The sequence below is a fragment of the Carya illinoinensis genome, chromosome 11, assembly GCF_018687715.1.
Source record: "Carya illinoinensis cultivar Pawnee chromosome 11, C.illinoinensisPawnee_v1, whole genome shotgun sequence".
Taxonomy (NCBI): Eukaryota; Viridiplantae; Streptophyta; class Magnoliopsida; order Fagales; family Juglandaceae; genus Carya; species Carya illinoinensis.
The window spans coordinates 4,520,772-4,540,155 of NC_056762.1; the positions used below are offsets into that span (position 1 = coordinate 4,520,772).

Sequence of the window (19,384 nt, forward strand, 5' to 3'; positions counted from 1 at the left end):
ATTTTTCCCCATATGGTGTTTAAGTTTGTGCTTGTAAGATCAACTGGCCTGTTAGTGAGCACGATGATACATCAAGCTTAGAAATAAATTTTCTTCCCATTGGTTTCTTTGTAGATGGGTGTATCCCATCTCTCTAAACATTGCTCGGTCTAAGATGAGCTTTTGAAAGCAGCGTTCTTGCTCAATGGTTCATATAGCAAAAATATAGGCTTGCACTTAAACAGGCTCTTGTTAGCCTCTTAGCGAAATTACCATCTTCAAGTTCTAGTTCATAGCATAGCACGAGGTTGGTAACAGTGGTCAAATTTCTGTATAGTTTTCAGTTTAAGTTGATGTTTACAAGACAATCATGTGGGTCCATTATTAGCCTTCCTATCCCAGGGGTGGTATTCACAAACCTGATATGGGTGCTGTGCTAGGGTTGCAGGGTGGAGGGTTCTACGTTTACAATGTACACACTATAAAAATGCTCAAGTTGTACCCCAAATTACCAGTAGATTAAATTTTGCACCCTAAATTACGGAACTTGCTGTATGGACTAAAACTATCAGTAGGTTTCATAAACTTCGAATTAACCCCTTAGATAGACACAAGTCTCATTGAAACCCATTGAATTTAGTGTACACATTGCAATCTTTGTGTAGTTTAGGGTGTAATCGAGGATTAGTTGGGACTAAGTTCTTGGACACCCGATGCCAATAAAAAGAAAAAAGCTTAGGGTGTAAATTTAAAAATGGATGGTAGTTCAAAGGTACAAAATGTAATTTCCCCTATAAAAATATATATTTGAGGATAATTTTTTGACAAAAATTAAATTAAATTAAAGAGAATTCTCGTTAGCTTTTTTGTTTTTGTTTTTTGAAGGCCGAACCATATGCAACGGACTGGCTTTCGAACAGAACTCTGGAATCCCTCCGTCTACTGGGTGTTTATTATCTTATGTAAAATTAAAGAGAATTATCGTTTGCAGGTGCAACAACTGATACAGGATGCTATTGATCCGGAGCGTTTGTGTCATATGTTTCCTGGATGGGCTGCTTGGATGTGATGAAACGGGACGCACTACGCAGCAGCCACGCATACATGTTGTTGTTGTATACACACGTCTACATAAATTGTAAATGACATGAATAGAACTACTAAAGCCGTACAAAGGGGGGTTTTGCTTTTTTTTACCCATTCTTTCATCTTTAGCTTTTTACCCATTCCTCTGCGAAGAAGTTGGGCCTCGCTTCTCCAACAAGCACGTCTACGGCGGCATCCAATGACTTGAATGTTATTGTATTTAAAACCCGATAAAAAAAAACTGATCATTATTTCATTGACAATTTTCGGATTCTTTTTCTTTTTTTCTCTCTCTTATTTCAATTGAGTTTATTATATTGATAAATGGGACCGCTAATTGCTAAAAATATCATCTGAAACGGGTCTTAACCCATGTTCCATCTGAGCTGGAGTCGTGTACGGTTCCCCTTTATTATTATTATTATTATTATTATTATTATTTTCCTATTTTGGGACACCAAATTAGGAGGATATTGGCTTGTCTCCCAAGTAATGCACAGATCACGAGTTTCGTGTTCCTCTCCTTTTATTATTATTATCATCAATTTTTTATTAATTATAATCCATTTTATAATTGTTTTCCGCATTATAATCCATTTTATTTATTAAATAAAAAAAAAAGAATCATTATCCACACACGTACTATCAAGGGGCATTATGTTATCCATACACGTACTATTAAGGGGCATTATGGGGTTTCAACATCAAATCGGGGGCGGGAGGGAAATGCGACAAAGGTAACCGCCTCGCCTCGAGAGAGAAAACGTAAATAAAAACGACTGGCTATCTCTCGCAAGCAAAACAGTATGCGCCGCATCCACCGCCTTAGTAATACCAAATCTTTGGGCGGTTCCTTTACTTTATATTTCAAAAAAAGAAAAGGAAAAAAACTAGATAATTTTTTTTACACAACGATCATCATCTTCTTCTTTTTCTCTGGTATATATAACACGAAAAGACTGTTTTCCCCTTCCCAAACTCGTAACATTCTCTCCGTTCAATTCCTTATCTCACCATCACCACACTCGCACGTTGTCTTTCAATTACATGCATTGATTCTTCTGCACCAAGTTTCTTCGCAGCCATTCCTTTATAACTTCTCCTCCTTTTGATCATTTCGTTTTAATTCCTCCGTATAATAAATTGATGCGACTCTGTTCTTCATTCCTATATAAATCTCCATATCTTCAAATTGCATTCTCTTTTGGATTTGATACTCTATTTTTTCTTCTTTAGTATCCATTCTTAGCTTTTACTATTCAATTAATTCGTCGATTATTCCTTTCCGCTCGGTCTATTTCAGTTTCTGTTTTCTTTCCATTTGGATTTCTGGGTGGGTGGTCTTTGTTCCAATCTTTCTTTTATATTTCTCTCCTTTTCATTTTCTAGAATTTTCTGGAAGAAATATTTCTAAACCTGTGTATTAGTCTCTTTTTTTATTTACTCTGTTTTTTCTTGGCGGTTACAATGTACAAATCACTCTTGTATTTCTCTTAGTGTACGGTTGCGATTTCCCGCTCTTTCGCTGAATGGAGAATATCAACGGAGATCGAGACCAATGTCGGCTAGCGCCCTCTCCACATGGGTTTCAGACTACGACCTCTAACTCTTTGTCTGAACAAGAATCCGACGAGCAGTTTGGGCAAACGAGTGTGGAAGATTCGGTGTCGGACACCATTACTGATCAAGAAGCATCGGTTTCTGATTGCGAAAGCAGTGTCTCCGGTTCCCCTAGTGACCATTTCCCGGTGTTCGAAGGCTTGGTTAGGCTGGCTGAAGGAGATAGAGTATACGACCTCGTCAAAAGGAGATTCGAGTTGGGTTTCGCTTCGCTTGGTGTGCAAGCAACGGTAGCCGGTATTCATAGAAATGGTTTTGGCGGTGTGATGGGACAAGCGAGGTTGAATACGTTCCGGATTTATGGCCAGGCAATGGAGAAGAAATGCGGTGGCAATGCTAATATCAGGTATGCTTGGTATGGTGCTTCCAAGGATGACATCGTTAAGATTGCTTCACATGGTTTTGGTCATTGTGGGATATCTCAGAACAATGGATTATTTGGCGGCGGAGTTTATCTTTCACCGGATTATTCACCTTTGGAAAGGTAATCAAGCTTGTGTTTATCACAGTTTCTTTTACTGTGACTCTTTCTCCAATATGATTGGTATATGCCAATACTAAGTTACTAACATCGTTATGTACAGTGCGTGCAACTCGGTAGTCGACAAGGACGGTCTGCGACATCTTCTCCTGAGTCGTGTTATATTGGGGAAGGCAGAGCTTGTGCATATCGGTTCCGAGCAGTGCCACCCGAGTTCCGAAGAATTCGATTCAGCCGTGGATAATCTTTCAGCTCCCAGGAAATATATTGTGTGGAGTACCCACATGAATACTCATATTTTACCCGAGTTTGTAGTAAGTTTCACAGCTCCATCTTGCTTGGCAGGTTAGCAATTGGCCTTTGTTTTGTATGTGAGTTTATGGGTGTCCTTGATGGGAAATTAGGGATTTATCTGTACGTATAATTTTGTAGAGTTTGCAAGGATTCCAAAACCATCGAGTGTTCCCACTTCACCTTGGGTTCCATTTCCAGTTCTAATTTCTGCGCTTTCGAAGTTCTTACCACCTCACACCGTCTCAGTGATCAGCAAGTATCATGAAGCTCACAAAGTAAGTACTCCGGATTGCACTTTTATCACAGGCCACAAATAATTAATTTCCTTTTCTTTCAGATATCCTTTAATATTTAAATGGTTTAATGTCTTGAACTTTTGGTCTGTCTCTAGGAAAAGAAGATATCACGAAATGAACTGGTACAAAAAATCAGACAAATAGCAGGAGATAAGTTGTTGATTGCTATTATCAAGTCATTCAAATCCAAGGTACCACTTCTGTCATCAAATTGGAAATTTACTTTGGCCATGTCAAAAACATTGGTTATGTAGTTGATTTTCACTTGTAGGTTGTACAAATTGACACAAAGGCCTCTTTGAATTTAGAAATTCCACTATTATTGAACAACTTGCTGATGCATCGATCTCGGGAGGTGGAACTGTAATAAAAATCTATGTTGTTTACAAGGTCCGTCCATCTAGAAGAATCTAGAAAAAGGTGTTTACCTTGCATTTGAGATTGTTTGCGCTAGCTTAGTCTTTAGGGCGATAGAATCCCTACTTTTGAGAATGGTTTTCTTCATGCATTGCACTAGGCAAATTCTCTACGATTAGATAATATGGGGTGAGGATGTGCTAGTAGAATGAAAGCTCTGTCTGAGTGGGAAATTCTTAAGGTGGAGCATAACTGTTATCTCCACTTTATATGCTTATATCGTCTCCTTTATTCTTGGTGGCTATATTCCCTTATGCCCTTGTCCTAGTGCAGGTCGTACAGTTTATGCCTGCTTCTGTCATCAAAATGAACTCATATTGCTAGTTCATGGTTATTCTTTTTGCTTCCAGTTAATTTATGAGATTAAAGTAATTATGTAGTGTATAGAGTAAAGGTTTATTTGATTCAGATTCAAAAAAATTTTATACTTGCTGATATCTTTTCCAGTCTTTCAGTTTGAATTTTAGATTTCACGTTTTGCCTAAAGTAAGAGAATTTTATTCGAGTGAGATCTCTGATATTTTTGTTTCTCCAGCAACTCAAGACACCAACCGGCCTTGCATAAAAGGTGGCTCTGATGAAGTCGAATCGGTTCTGAAAGACAATTGCAGGAATTACAAATAAGAAGTGCAGTTGTCAGTTGCTATCAAGAACATGGGCGAAACAAAAGTAGATACTTTTGATCAGCTACTTATAAGGGAAGAAGATGATGAGGGATGCAGCAGATACTTGAGCGGCTAAGTGGGGTTTCATACTTTAGATTTTTTGAGTTCTGCATATGGTGTTCTTTCAGTTGTAATCGCATGGCGTGTATTATCAACTGTGGTTGATAAAAAAAAGTGATTTTTCTGGTTCAGAACGAGTTACAATTCTTTTAGGGGCTGGATCCTCTGTGCGTTTGTGCTTATCTTTGCCAAATTCATAATAGCATTTCGCAAAATACAGGAGGTGGGGGACCTGAGGTTGCGATCTCTTTGGTCCAGATTCTGAAATTCTTTAAACGCACCTACCTTGTACCCTGTGACCATATTGGCATATGATCTGCCTCTTTTATGAGCGCATGTTGTGCTGGATCCATTATTATGCAAAGGTCATCATCGTTATTGCATATTTGAAGGATATGAGCTTTAAAGCAAGGAAATTAAATTGCCGTACAAGAAAATTACATGTGAATAATGAAACAACTTGGCATATCAAAACTTTGAGATCAAAGAAACAATGCATTCGGCTTTGAAATTAGTAGGGCAGAATTGACTACTCTTCTAAGTTCATAGATGCTTCTTCAACGGGAGTTGGCATAATGTAGTGTTTGACTCTCTTAGTTCAAATAGTTTTGTAAGATTCTGTGGGAAGCCCAAAAGCAGTACATCAACAGTGTAGAAATGTTTGATCAACAAATAGATGATTTATTGTAGTATATCGCATAAAAAATTATTTAACATATTTGGTCAACAAATTGACGCGGTTTATTGCAATATATCGGATAAAAAATATTAAACGTATCAAATTTAGTCAATTTTACTTTTATGAACACTTTTCGTAATAGTTGACGACTGATGTGGATCCGAATAGTCTGGTCCTCAACCATCAACCCCAAACAGTACTACTCTCCCAAGTGGACTCCAACACCACCCGCCGGTATCTCCAAGCTATGCCCCGATAGGATGGTTCAATTTCATTTCAAATAAAGATAAACATACAATGACTCACTGTTGTTGTTATGATCCGTGAATTAGAATTCCTATACTACGGGTCACTAGACCCTTTTTTTTTTGTTTTTTTTTGCTGCTGAGTCTTGGCTAGACTATCTACACAAATTGGATGGCCCTCCTTGATACCCACTTGTGGCGATCGATGGTTGTTCGATGGGTCAAAGATGGTTGAGGAGTGGGAACCGCTCAATACTAACACTGGAAAAAAAAAATCAAAAAAAAAAAAATTATGTGATTCTGCACTAAAGCCTACGTTGACAATCAGTTCGGAAACAATTGATCTTGTATGATCTCGTGTGTTCTACCGGTACAAAGTGGTGGGGCATTGGTCCATCTGTGGGTAATATCCCAGCAGAAAAATATTTTAGGATCTATGTGTTGAGTCTATATGTGGTTTCTTATATCACATAATATAAAGTTACTTAATATAGGTCACATCGTCTAATGCAACCCATACAAAATCCAAAATGATAACAATAACTCTCTTGAAGGTACCATCATACACGCATGCCCCTGGTTAATGCTAAATCCCACTGTTGAAGCCAAAACTATGTTCTTACCGATCATCTGAACTGAAACAATTGATATTGTATGATCTCGTGTGTTCTACCGGTACAAAGTGGTGGGGCATTGGTCCATCTGTGGGTAATATCCCAGCAGAAAAATATTTTAGGATCTATGTGTTGAGTCTATATGTGGTTTCTTATGTCACATAATATAAAGTTACTTAATATAGGTCACATCGTCTAATGCAACCTTTACAAAATCCAAAATGATAACAATAACTCTCTTGAAGGTACCATCATACACGCATGCCCCTGGTTAATGCTAAATCCCACTGTTGAAGCCAAAACTATGTTCTTACCGATCATCTCAGATGCGCTTAAATCCAAGTCTTAAATGACATCATTTTAGACTATGTAACATCATTTCCTAGGACGACTTCAAGGTTTTGAAGGATGCTACTCAGACTACTCAGACTTTCCCCACTCAAGTAGTCGATTTCAACATTCCTAACATCATCGATCAAATCACCATCCAAATGCTCCTTCCCCAAACTCAATCTATATAGCACATAATGTCACTGATGGATCTTGAGTCAAAATGTCTGTGGCCTCCTTCTCATTTCTGTCCGTCCATTCCCAAAGCATTCTCGTGTTTCCAACTGGGTGTGATACACACTGATTGTACTCTTTTTGTTTTTTCAATATAGTAATTTGTCGAGAATTGCTTTTCAAAACATGGCACATGGTGCACATGATCCAACATGCTTCTGGGTGTGATCCACACTGCTTGTACTCCTTTCTAATCTCAATACTATATGCGGATAACTATTATTAGGAACCTTCTGGTCCTAGCTCTCAGTAATAGAATGCATATTGCAGCAAAGCCTGCCTTTTGGTGCTGTTGATGGCTAACTGTAACTCCCTTAAATGGGATTTGATTTTATTGATCAGGACCCAAGATTGAGTGATGGATCTCAGGACCCAAGATTGAGTGATGGAATTTTCTGGCCGTAAATCCCAAGATGGTTGATTGTCACCACGGTTTTTGTTCCACAATAAATGAGAAGTTTTTGTCATGTATGTATCATTACTCCATTAATAATGGGACCGCAAGTCCAGCAGGCAAGAAATTTTATTAGAATAGAAACTCAATCCTGTAAAGATTTGAGCAAAACCACCACACACAATCGTGGTGAGTATTTCTTGTATATATTGTCAATTATAAATGTAGAAGAATAATTACAAATCAAAGTGATAAAGACTAATTACAATAAAATGGAAATCAAGAATTAAGTTGTACAAATGAATCGCCTAAGATTAAGGTCAATATGTCAAGCCGAGTATTAAGGTAACATATTAAGGTTAATATGTTCAAGCCGTGTCGGATTTGAACAGACACGAAGCTTGATATGAAAGAATTCAAAGAAAGGTCGATAAACACTTTTGGTGAAGATGTTGGCAACCTATAGATGAGAAGGCACATATTGAGTGCAAAGTTTGCCAGCAATAACAAGTTCACGAAGAAAATGATAATCTATGGCCCGTTTGTGGGAAACAAGGTTGGAGCTTAAGAAGATCGCACTTTTGTTGTCACATAAGAGAATATACTTCTTTGAAATGGGAACCTTGAGATCATGAAGTAGATGGGTGAGCCAAAGGAGTTCAGTTGTGGTAGTTGCAAGGACGCGATACTCAAATTCACAGGTGGAACGAGAAACAGTAGGTTGCTTCTTAACACTCCAAGAAACCAGATTATTGCCAAGCTAAATAGAGTAGCCAAAGGTGGAACGGCGAGTATAGGGACCACCAGCCCAGTCAGCGTCAGAGTAAGCAACAAGGGCATCAGAAGCAACAAAAGGGCGAAAAATAAGACCAAAATGAAGTGTGCCCTTGACATAACGTAAGATGCACTTGACAGCATGAAAGTGAACTGTAGTAGGAGCATACAGAAACTAACTGATAGAGTTAATAGCATGAGCAATGTTAGAGCGAGTGATGGTTAAGTACTGAAGTGCACCTGCTAGAGATCTGTAGAGAGTGGGGTCAAAGAAAGTAGGACCATTGCTAGTCAGATGTTGAGAGACGACCATAGGAGTGTAAACAGACTTACTGTCAAGTAAATGTGCTAGAGTCAGAATATCCCAGGCATATTTTAGCTAACTGATAAAGAGACTATCAGTAGTGGAAGTAGCTTCCAAAACAAGAAAGTAGCTGAGAAAGCCTAAATCCTTGGTGGCAACTCAAAATTGAGCTTGCGAGAGAAACTATCAAGAAGAGAAGAGTTGTTGCCGGTTATATGATAATATCATTGACATACAAAAGTAGATAGATAGTGTCAGACTACTGATGAAAGACAAAGAGAGATGTGTCTGCACGGCTTCAAGAAACCCAAGGGTGAGAAGAAAAGAACTGAAGCACTGAAACCAGGCACGATGAGTTTGTTTGAGGCAATAGAGAGCTTTATTCAATTGGCAAACATGATTTGGGTACCAAAGATCAATGTACCTAGGAGGTTGTTCCATATAGACATTCTCAGTGAGAGTGCCATTGAGAAATGAATTCTTCACATGAAGTTGACGGAGAGGCCATATGTTGGTGATAGCAAGAGAGAGGACAACACGAACAGTAGTAGCCTTGATAATAGGACTAAAAGTGTCAATGTAATCAAGACCAGGTACCTGAGTGTGGCCTTTGGCCACAAGACGAGCTTTAAGGCACTCAATGGATCCATCAGGCAAATATTTGGTCCAAAACACCCATTTGGAACTAACAATATTGGTGTTAGTAGGTCTGGGGACCAAAACCCAGGTGTGGTGACGTTGCAAAGCTTGAACTTTTTCATCTATGGTAGCAAGCCATGCAGGATTCTTAGCAGCAGATTTGAATCCTTTAGCCTCAGTGGAGGCAAAAAGAGTAGACAGAAGTCTAGAGGATCTCAAAACACTAAGATTCGCTGGATGAAGAGTCTTGAAAATGCCAACTTTAGCCTGTGTGAGCATGGGATGAGAAACCAACTGAGGAGCTGGAGCAGGAATGGGATCAATGAGAAGCGGAGCAACATCAGGGTCAACAGGAGGTGTCCGAGGCTCCTGAGACAGTGAAGAGGGACCTGCAAGAGAGTAAAGTAACCTACAAAGACTCGTCGGCTGAGTCTGGGAGCTAGTTCTGGAGGGAAAGTGATTTTCATCAAATTGGGCATGGCGAGTGATATAGGGCCTGGAGGTAGTGGGATCGAGACAGCGAAAGCCTTTATGGGAAGGGTTGTATCCTAGAAAAATGTAAGGGATGCTGCGAGAAGAAAATTTGTGAGACATATAATCATGCAAACAAGGATAGACACAACAACCAAAAGGATGAAAATTCTAATTTGGTGAGGAACCATAGAGAAGCTCAAAGGGAGACATGCCTCCAAGAAGTGGCGTGGGAAAATAGTTGATGATGTAGACTGCAGTGCTGAAAGCATCAACCCAGAAACGAGGAGAGAGATGAGAATGGAAAAGGAGTGTCAGGCCTGTTTCGGTCACATGTCAATGTTTTCATTCTGCGCAGCCATTTTGAGTGGGTGTATATGGGCAAGAGAGTTGATGGTGAATACCTTAGGTGCTAAGGTGTGCTTTGAAGCGATTGTTTGTAAACTCAGCACCACTATCACTTTGAAAAATTTTGATGCGGGTGGAATGTTGGTTTTTCACAAGTTTTTGAAAGTGAATAAAAATATCATAAAAGTCAAATTTTAATTTCAAATGATAAAGCCAAGTGAAACAGGAATAATCATCAATGAATAGCACATAATAAATAAATCCCAAATTTGACTTGAATAGGGAAGGACTCTAAATATCACAATGAATAAGATCCAACACATTAAACAAGCGATGTTCATTACGAGAATAAGGTAAGCGATGATTTTTCACAATTTTACATGTGTCACATAATGCGGGAGAAGGCAATAATGAGGTAAGATAGATATTTCCATTTTTATTTAAAAATGAAATAACAAAATGGTTCACATGGCCAAGACAAGCATGCCATAAGTCATATGAGACATGAAGAGCTTTATTTTTAAGAATAGAAATAAAAGCAGAATTTCTGCACTCCAGCACATATAAGCCACCATCTCTCTTACCAGTTGTCACCACCCTTCCCTTTTGACGATTCTGGATAGACAAAATGTTATTAGTAAATGTAACAAAGAGAGGAAAATCATATGCTAATTTACTAATTGATAGGACATTTTTGGTTAGGCGAGGAACAACTAATACATCCAATAAATCAAGTGTGGGAGTAGGAGAGATGGTACCAGTGTGGGTAATGGGTATGGAAGCACCATTCCCTACAATTACACGATCCTTACTCGTATAATCACTTGCTTGATCCAAGTGGGAGAGGTCTGGTGTCATGTGGGCTAAGGCCCCTGTGTCCAGGTACCAATCATTGGACGCCGGCCCATTAAGAGAACAAGAGGCATTAAAAGCCTTAGCGAGATGGGTTGTGTTGCTGACAACATCTCCTCCCCGTGCATACCTCTGGTTGCACTTGTTGGCATAGTGCCCTTCTTACCGGCAGATTTGGCAACGCTACAGATGGCGTCCATACTCGGAGTTGGAATGACCATTGTGGCAGTTGGAAGAGTGATTTCAGCTCTGTTGATGTCAATTTGAATTCCTTGAAAATGAACAAGGTGGGCCGCGATTGGTGACTGTGAAGGCAGCAGGCGGTGAACCAAAAGATTCAAGAGACTTCTGGAAGAGCTTGAAGTTTTCAGCCTTGGAGACCAAATCGGTGAAAGAAGGCAAGGGCGTTGGGGCCATTTGGGCGGTGGAGAAACTGGTGAACCCAAAACCCAATCCTTGGAGGAACCGGTGAACCTTATCAGTATCATTGATAGGTCTTCCGATGGCATGAAGTTGATCGCACGGAGCCTTGAATGTGCAAGCATACTATGTTGCCGATCGCGTCTCGCGTTTCATCAATTGAAGGTCGTCCTTGAGACGAATTTATCTGGCTTTTGATCGGCGACTGAAGGTTTTTCCAAGTGCTAACCAGACTTCACGTGAAGAGGAGAGACCCACAACCTCGGCCATAGTTTCCTCCATGAGAAAGAAGAGCAAGAGACTTGAGAGGTGTTGATCAGTATTCTTCCACGCCAAGTGTTTGAGGCTTGGCGTTTGAGAGCCAACAGGGTCAAAACGTGGAGGAGGTTGAAGAGTTCCATCCACATGTCCGAGTAGTTCTTGGCTTTCAAGGAGAGGGAGAAGTTGACTCTTCCGAATGAGATAATTGGAGGATGAGAGTTTTACGGTCACCATGTGAATCGTGGTGTTGAAAGGAAGAAGAGTGGGTGAGGTGTTTTCGACAACCATTGAAGCAAGAGGGATCGATGGAGGCTAATCCGATAGGGCTGTTGATAATATGTAAAGATTTGCTCAAATCCACCACACACAATCATGGTGAGTATTTTTTGTATATATTGTCAATTACAACTGTATAAGAATAATTACAAATCAACATTATAAAGACTGATTACAATAAAAATGGAAAAAAAGAGTTAAGCTGTACAAATGAATCGCCTAAAATTTAATGTCAATATGTCAAGCCGAGTATTAAAATAACGTATCCTTAACAAATCCTAAGATGGTCGGATTCCACAACAACATAATCATACAAACACACAGTTTTTGCAATAATACTGAAACTCTTCAAACTTCTAGGAGGTAAAAAAAAAGCTTAGTTCCTGCATGCATATACAAGCTTGCTTTGTGCCTTTTGGTGCTAGCTATGTCGATTGATGGTATCTCGAAGTTAAGGAATCTGCGTTTCCAGTGTAACAAGAATCCGAGGTAGAAATCAAATTAAGTTACAGGACAAATCAAATCCTCCACCTTTAAAGGTCTGTCCTTTAGAGTCCAAGGTAGAAATGACAGCCATAGACAGAGAGGGAGATGCGCTATGGCTATCTTTCTAAGTGGGCCTAGAGCAAATTCTTTCTGTGAACCAACTTTATTCCATCAACTCTGTTACAATTTATATTGGGTGTACGACATTTGCATCTAAGCCTAGCCCATATATAGTTGTGTGTCAACACAAATATTAGCAAGCCATTGGGATTTGTGTAGCCCATTCTATTTTAATTGAACCGCCATCAAACACAATTGAGATTTTTAATATTTTTTTTTTATTTTTGATCGTATGCAAAGAAAATGGACGATGAGCAAATAAAAGATAGATGTTTTATCAATAAAGAAATTTTATTAAAAAAAAAACTTAAAAATTGATATGGTGTATGATATAAGATATTAAATTATAAAATTTTTTAATATAAAATAAATTTTATATATCACATCAGACTATGTCAATTTGTAAACGTCTTTTTATAACATTTCTTTGTTCACTTCTCAAGAATTAGAATGAAAATTCATTCTAGTTCTCGGCATTCAATGGTAAATAATATTCTTTGAATTGCACATATTATTATATATTTGGCAGGATCGGTTGAAAGAAGGAAAAAGAGAAAGAATCCTTGAAAAGAAATTCGAATTATCATATGATTCAAATATGTATAATTGATTTGCATATTTGAATTATATATTTTTGGTCACATCAACTTATAATCACATAATACTCTTAAATTACTCGTAATTGATTGAATCAAAAGCTCAACGAATTGAGATTTTTGTATTGAGTTATATATATATTATTTCGAGACAAAGAGACCATTTATGATGAAGAGGATGACCTTCAAAGTGAATGATTTGAAATTCTTTAAAGTAGAATCATGTAGTACTACCAAACAAGATATAAAGAACAAAGCTTTTTTTTTTCTTTTAATAAATTAATTAATTGGGATATATACTCTTTTATCTTCAAAGGTCAACGTCCTTTGGTCCTTTGTGTTTTCACATTAAGAAATCTTTATAAATAAACAAGAAAAGTCAAAGGAAGTTCTCAATACTTTTGAAACAGACCTTCCTACGTCTATATCTAATGAATATTGCGGGTTTAGCAAGCAAAGCATACCGAAGAAAATTCAAATTGTTGAATCCAAAAAGCTAGCTAGGGTTTTTGTTTTTTTTTTTTTATTATTATTCTTTGTACATGCATAATATATAGTCCCCAAGCTTTTCTCTATAATTAAGAAGCTTCAGACTGAATTTCAAGTCTTTCGAATATATAGCAAACAATTCCAGCTTTGTCCCACCAAAACTCAACCAAATCCAATAATATAATTTCTTCTAGAAATTAGGTGTTTGATGATTAAAGGTTTTCTCGTGCCTCAGTTTTCTATCTGTCTCTTTGGGTATCATATTCCACTGCATGAAAGAACCTAATTACTTCTTTTTGAAATTGTCCAATATTCTTTTAGCCGTCAATTTAGGCCGGTTTGTAAAGTTTAACTTTTCATATATCATACATGTATATGTGTATGTATGTATGTGTTTGTGGGCGTGCACGCGATTGAGTTGAGACAGGCTCGGATTCAAACCTATAACAAAAATTCTTATTTGTAGTAAGTTATTTATTACGAAAATAATTAACTATTTTCTATTATAATAAGTTAATTCTCGTTATAAATAACTGTTACAAATAACTCGTTAAAAATGAATAAACCCCCGCTTGAAAAAGAAAAGAAAAATCTAATTATAGATATTAGTAGGGATGGCAATATCTTACACGACCCGTTAATCCAATACGAACATGATACTATAATAGCAGGTTAGGATTTAGTCTTAAAGGGTTCGGATCAAAACGGGTTGACCTGTTAAGACACGATTGCTTAACGGGTTGATAACGGGTCAACCCGTTATGACACGTTAAGAAAGTTAAAGTCATAATTATACCCTTATATTTAAAAGTAAAATTGTTAGAATTTCATTTTCAATATTTTTTATTGTTTGAATTGTAATTTTAGACTTGTAGTTAGTTTTATAATTTTTATAAATATTGTGATTTTAAAATTTATAAAATTATGCTAAATTTAATCATGTCAAACTAGTTAATTTCGAGTATATTCAACCAATTTACATAAACAGTTTGAAACTAATTGTATTGTGTCGTGTTAATCTATCTCATAATATTTTTAATGAGTCAAAATGGATTGATACGACACGACCCATTATGTTAATGGATCGTGTTATGGTTTGAGATTTTGACACAATAAGTTTAACGGGTCGGGTCACTACAAGAAAAATAACTTTTTGCGACCAATTAATAAATTGGTTGCTAATAGTCTTTTTGTTACTATTAATTAGTCGCAAAAGGTCATTTTTTTTGTAGTGAGTTAGGATTAAACTATATAATATAATATACATATTTTGACACGACTCGTTAACACGATTTGACATCTCTTGTGGTCTTTTTGTTACTATTAATTAGTCGCAAAAGGTCATTTTTTTTGTAGTGAGTTAGGATTGAACTATATAATATAATATACATATTTTGACACGACTCGTTAACACGATTTGACATCTCTTGTGGTTCTGCACGATGAGTTTGTCGTATAGTACTCTAATTAGCTCAATTAATGCAGAATCCGAAGTCTTCTAATGGCTAGCTAGTACGTAGATCAAAAAGCTTCGATGTCTGAAATGGATTATATATCATTTTTATAATTTATTTATTTTTACAATCACATTTTAGGAAGAGAGATATTTATAAATTGACTAGACTTTTATAATTATTTATGATTTTTTTTTTTTAATATAAGACCTACCCTTTATATATTTAGAATATGATCATGAGTTATAAAAATATTGTATGTTTATACTTTACTACATACATAACTGCGTCAAATGTCCTTAATACGTCAAAGGTGGCGTACCTATGTCAATCGATCGAGTCATTTTCTACTAACTTTTAAAAGAGCATACTAATATATATTAATACACGCACATCTTTAATTTTATGATTATTTATATAACCATATTTTAAAAGTAACTAGGATATTTATGTAAATTTATTTTATAAAAATATAACTCATTTAAAACATAGTTATATAAACTATAAAAGGTACGTAATAAAAATAAATTTTGTTATATACAGTCACTTTGAATATTTTTTTATATATTTTATTGATATAATTAGTCAAATAAATTATTTTATATTAAAAAAAGTGACGTAATCAATTATATTACTAAAATATGTAAAAAAACATATACAAAAATCACTATTTTTATTTCAAAAAAAGGAAAATACTAAGGAAAACGAAGGTTTGCACCGAAGAAATGCAGTAGTACCCATCAAGAAACCTTATAAAGAGGAAAAGAAAATGTAGTACTATGTACGACGGTGTCTGTCTCCTTATCCATGCTGTCTAGCTAGCTAATTGGTAATTCATCATGTAAATTAAGAACAAGCTGGAACAAAAATAACATGAAAACAATCAATGATAAAAGTGAAAACCAAGTTACGACGATCGATCTTTAGAGGAATATAATTGCATCAAAATCATTACAATATTATTAATTCACATATAATATAAATAAGTTGGCCGCTAATCATGCCGCAGCTTCTCATTATAATTTATCAACAAAATGACAAACCAAGCTGGCTAACTCATCGATCCACCTTGACTTGCACCAATTCACTTTTCTCATGTCGTTTCTCTATGCTTACAACATGCTTTCTGCCACACTCTTTTGATTTGATTTGATAAAATATATCATTCTCCACAAGTTTTATATATATATATATATATATTTTGATTTTGCGTAAGTTAATCTTATATATATATATATATATGCCTAGCTTGACGTACAAAACGATATTAATTTCATTAAGTCACGATATCAGTGCCACGTCGGGGGCATGATCATGATTAATATACCCTAATCGATTCTAATTTAGACAAGTAATCAAGTTTTAGTTAACTAAAACCCTTTCTAATCATCATTCATATAAATAGACTCAAAAAATAATGTTTACTAGTAGTACTACACAGCTTCTTGGTGGGTATACGTAACATCCAACAAAGGTTCAACATATTAATTACAACATATATATCTCATCTCTTTTGATTTTTTCTTCTTCATCTTTGGGAAAATATATATATATATATATATAGTAGAAAAATTAGACTTCAAATTCTCCGTGCATGATACATGTGAATTAGACATCAATAATAAAATATATGTTGTGTCTATATATACACACATCAATCTTATACCCCCCAAAAAAAAACCACCCAACTTTTTATAAAAATAAAATATTTCTTTCTATTTTCTTGTCATCATATATATATATAGACTTCTTTTATATATAATTATTTTTATGTATTTTTTATACACTCTATTAATGTGATTAATTAAAATAATTCTTTTATATTAAAAAAATTAATTTAACTAATTATATTAATAAAATACATAAAAGTATCTGAAAGTAAAATTTTATAAATATATATTATATATATATATACATAATATTCAATCATAATTAGCTTATAATTAATTAATTACAAGAAATGATCTGGCCATCACCCAATTTTTAAGTAATTCTTGTTCTAAGTATTATGTGGTTTGGTGTGATTAGCTAGCTAGCTTGTAGGTTGGTACTTAATTAATAACAACTTAAAATGAGGATGGATGCCGTCTCACTCCTATCAGGGGTTGGAGTTATCCCAAACCTAGCTAGGTAGTTTTTCTATCAACATCATACGGCTTACAGACCCCAGCCAGCTAGCAAAATCTCTTCTGCGTACAACTGCCGACAAATAGATGTGACTCTCTAATATATAATACCCACAGATTTATCATCCAGTTTATAAAATATTTATTTTATTAATATATTTATATGTATATTTATTTTCGAGTTTCATCTTCAAAGAGATTGAATTAATTTGAGTAATAAGAATATATAAGTAATATTATAAACTACTATATATAATTGTTTTATTATCCACATGACTTACATAATAAAATTTGATTCATAAATTTTAAATTTTAAGATTTATTTTTAAATTAATTTATATTATAAACATTTTATTAAATATAATCTACATACTGACTTGATAAAGAAATCGGTGAAGCAGCAAAAAGGAAATATGAGAGATGATATGCTACTTGACACGTGTCACGACTTAGTACGCAGAATATGACGTGTACGACTGTACAAGTCAGTGCCCGCGCGCCGTCCTTCACGTCCATACCATCCCTTCCTACCTATAAAGTTTGCAGGTTGCTTTGCTATACGTACATGATCAGTATTTTTGCAACATTGTTGGCGTATATCCACCACCGTCAATCATGCTTCCCTTCCGATATAAATTTACAAATTTACATTATTTTATATAATATATTAAATTTATTTTACAATTTAATGTATAATATTAATTACATTTATTTGTCATATCATACTAAAGTATTTTTTAATTACTATTTTTGCTCATGTAAATTTTTCAACCAACATAAAATACTCAGCAAGTTAATATCATAATTCTATTTTGTGTTTATCTCATTCTTACTCAAAATCTTGACTCAAATATAATCAAAATATAGAACTTAAAACTAATCTTTTTGGACTTGAATTATATGCGATAAAGATTAGTATATGCAAAAGATTATCCATCAAAACTTATCAAACACCAATGGTTCCTTTATGTTCATTGCCTTTGGTTTTCTGTTAGATGGTTACTCTTAATCAAAAGCCTATAGCAATGCCACCAAGCATTCTTTGAATTTTCAACTTTTCATTTTTGTTTGTTGATGATGAATTTAAAAATGCAATCAAGCCAAGTTCAAGTGAATATTCAAGCTTTATTCGTTTAATTATTATTGTTGTTGTTGTTGTTATGAAATAGATTAGTTTTGTTATGTCTAATATTTTTAACAAAATATAAATAAGCGTTCTTTAGGTTGTATTTACATTTGAAAATCTATATCAAGTTCAGTCTTGCTCACTTTGTATATAGTACAGCTACATACAAGTTATATGGTAAGAATAATTTTATTTAAATTTTATAAATTAAATTATGTCGTATAAATAGTTCGTAATATAAAAACTTTCAACAGTACTACTTATTTAAAGCTATAAATGACAAAGATGAGAATTGGGAGTGGGTAGAGCAGAGTTTGAAAGAGACGCTTTGTATGAAAGAGACGCTTTGTATATTGTTAAAGCTGTAAATGACTGAGATGAGAATTGGAGTGTGGAGGCCAGATAATTGAAGGCATAAGAGGAATGTTAAGCAACATACCTCATTGGTTAATCATTCATACGTATAGAGAGGCCAATAACGCTGCTAACTTTTTAGCAAGATTTGCTTTAAACATTGATGAAGATTTAATATGGATGGAAGGGGGCCCAGATGGACTGTATAGTTTGATTTTACAGGACAAAGCTGTAATTGACACTTCTTAAGGAAATACAGAAATATGTTTTGATAAAAAAATAATAATAATAATAATAATAACTGTACTACTCTTGTAATAATAATAAACAAATCAAGTTGAAAGTAATTGGGCTTAATGAATTTTAAGAGCCTTGTCGAGCTATCTTATTTACTTAGGAAAATAATTTATATAATCTTAAAATATTTAAGTTCCGTATAATTTATTTGAATATAATAAATAAATATGCGATTTATAAAAAAAAAATTATTCATTATTCGTATATCATATACGTACTCAACAAATACTCCATTATTATAATTACATTCGAAAAAAATAAAATATAGAGGAAGCTATTTTTGAATTTTATTTTATATAAAATATATATAATAAATAAAAGTTTTTAACATTAAAAAGTAATGTCGAAAAAACAAAACAGTTTAGGACCTTGGTGGAATGAATGGTAAAGTTGGAGAATCCGAGAATTATTTGTACCGAACAAAGTATATAGGGTTAACATTTATTAAAGCTAGATTCAGATAATGAATGGAAAAGGAAAGGGAAAAATAGTAGTGGGCTGTGGTCGGGTCCCATCTTCACCTTTCACGCGTACCCCACCAGCATTCTAGATTGCAATATCTTTCCAACACGTGTGAACTCTCAGAAGTCATCACTC

At 35.0% G+C, this 19,384-nt stretch overlaps 2 protein-coding genes across 8 annotated transcripts in view; both read left to right on the top strand.

The window, feature by feature from the left end:
* The window catches only part of LOC122281558 (serine/threonine-protein kinase ATM), a 95,425-nt gene extending 94,097 nt beyond the window's left edge, over positions 1-1,328 (top strand). For all 7 annotated transcript variants that reach the window (XM_043093150.1, XM_043093146.1, XM_043093147.1 and 4 more), the window contains one exon: positions 971-1,328. In XM_043093150.1, the coding sequence (XP_042949084.1) occupies positions 971-1,048 (78 nt within the window). In that variant the 3' untranslated portion in view covers positions 1,049-1,328. The remainder of the gene's footprint in view (positions 1-970) is intronic.
* A 573-nt stretch (positions 1,329-1,901) lies between these two features.
* On the top strand, positions 1,902-5,029 carry LOC122281559 (probable inactive poly [ADP-ribose] polymerase SRO5). The gene is made up of 6 exons (XM_043093152.1): positions 1,902-2,046; positions 2,563-3,169; positions 3,270-3,511; positions 3,599-3,735; positions 3,852-3,947; positions 4,709-5,029. The coding sequence occupies exons 2-6, from the start codon at positions 2,595-2,597 to the stop codon at positions 4,736-4,738; spliced, it is 1,080 nt and encodes a 359-aa protein (XP_042949086.1). The 5' UTR covers positions 1,902-2,046; positions 2,563-2,594; the 3' UTR covers positions 4,739-5,029.
* Positions 5,030-19,384: the final 14,355 nt, after the last annotated feature.

Bases quoted from the DNA above. Each gene is read 5' to 3' on its own strand.
- LOC122281559 (XM_043093152.1), top strand. From the start codon at position 2,595: ATGGAGAATATCAACGGAGATCGAGACCAATGTCGGCTAGCGCCCTCT. The intron at 3,170-3,269 runs GTAATCAAGCTT...CGTTATGTACAG, and splicing joins GATTATTCACCTTTGGAAAG to TGCGTGCAACTCGGTAGTCG. The intron at 3,736-3,851 runs GTAAGTACTCCG...GTCTGTCTCTAG, and splicing joins AGTATCATGAAGCTCACAAA to GAAAAGAAGATATCACGAAA.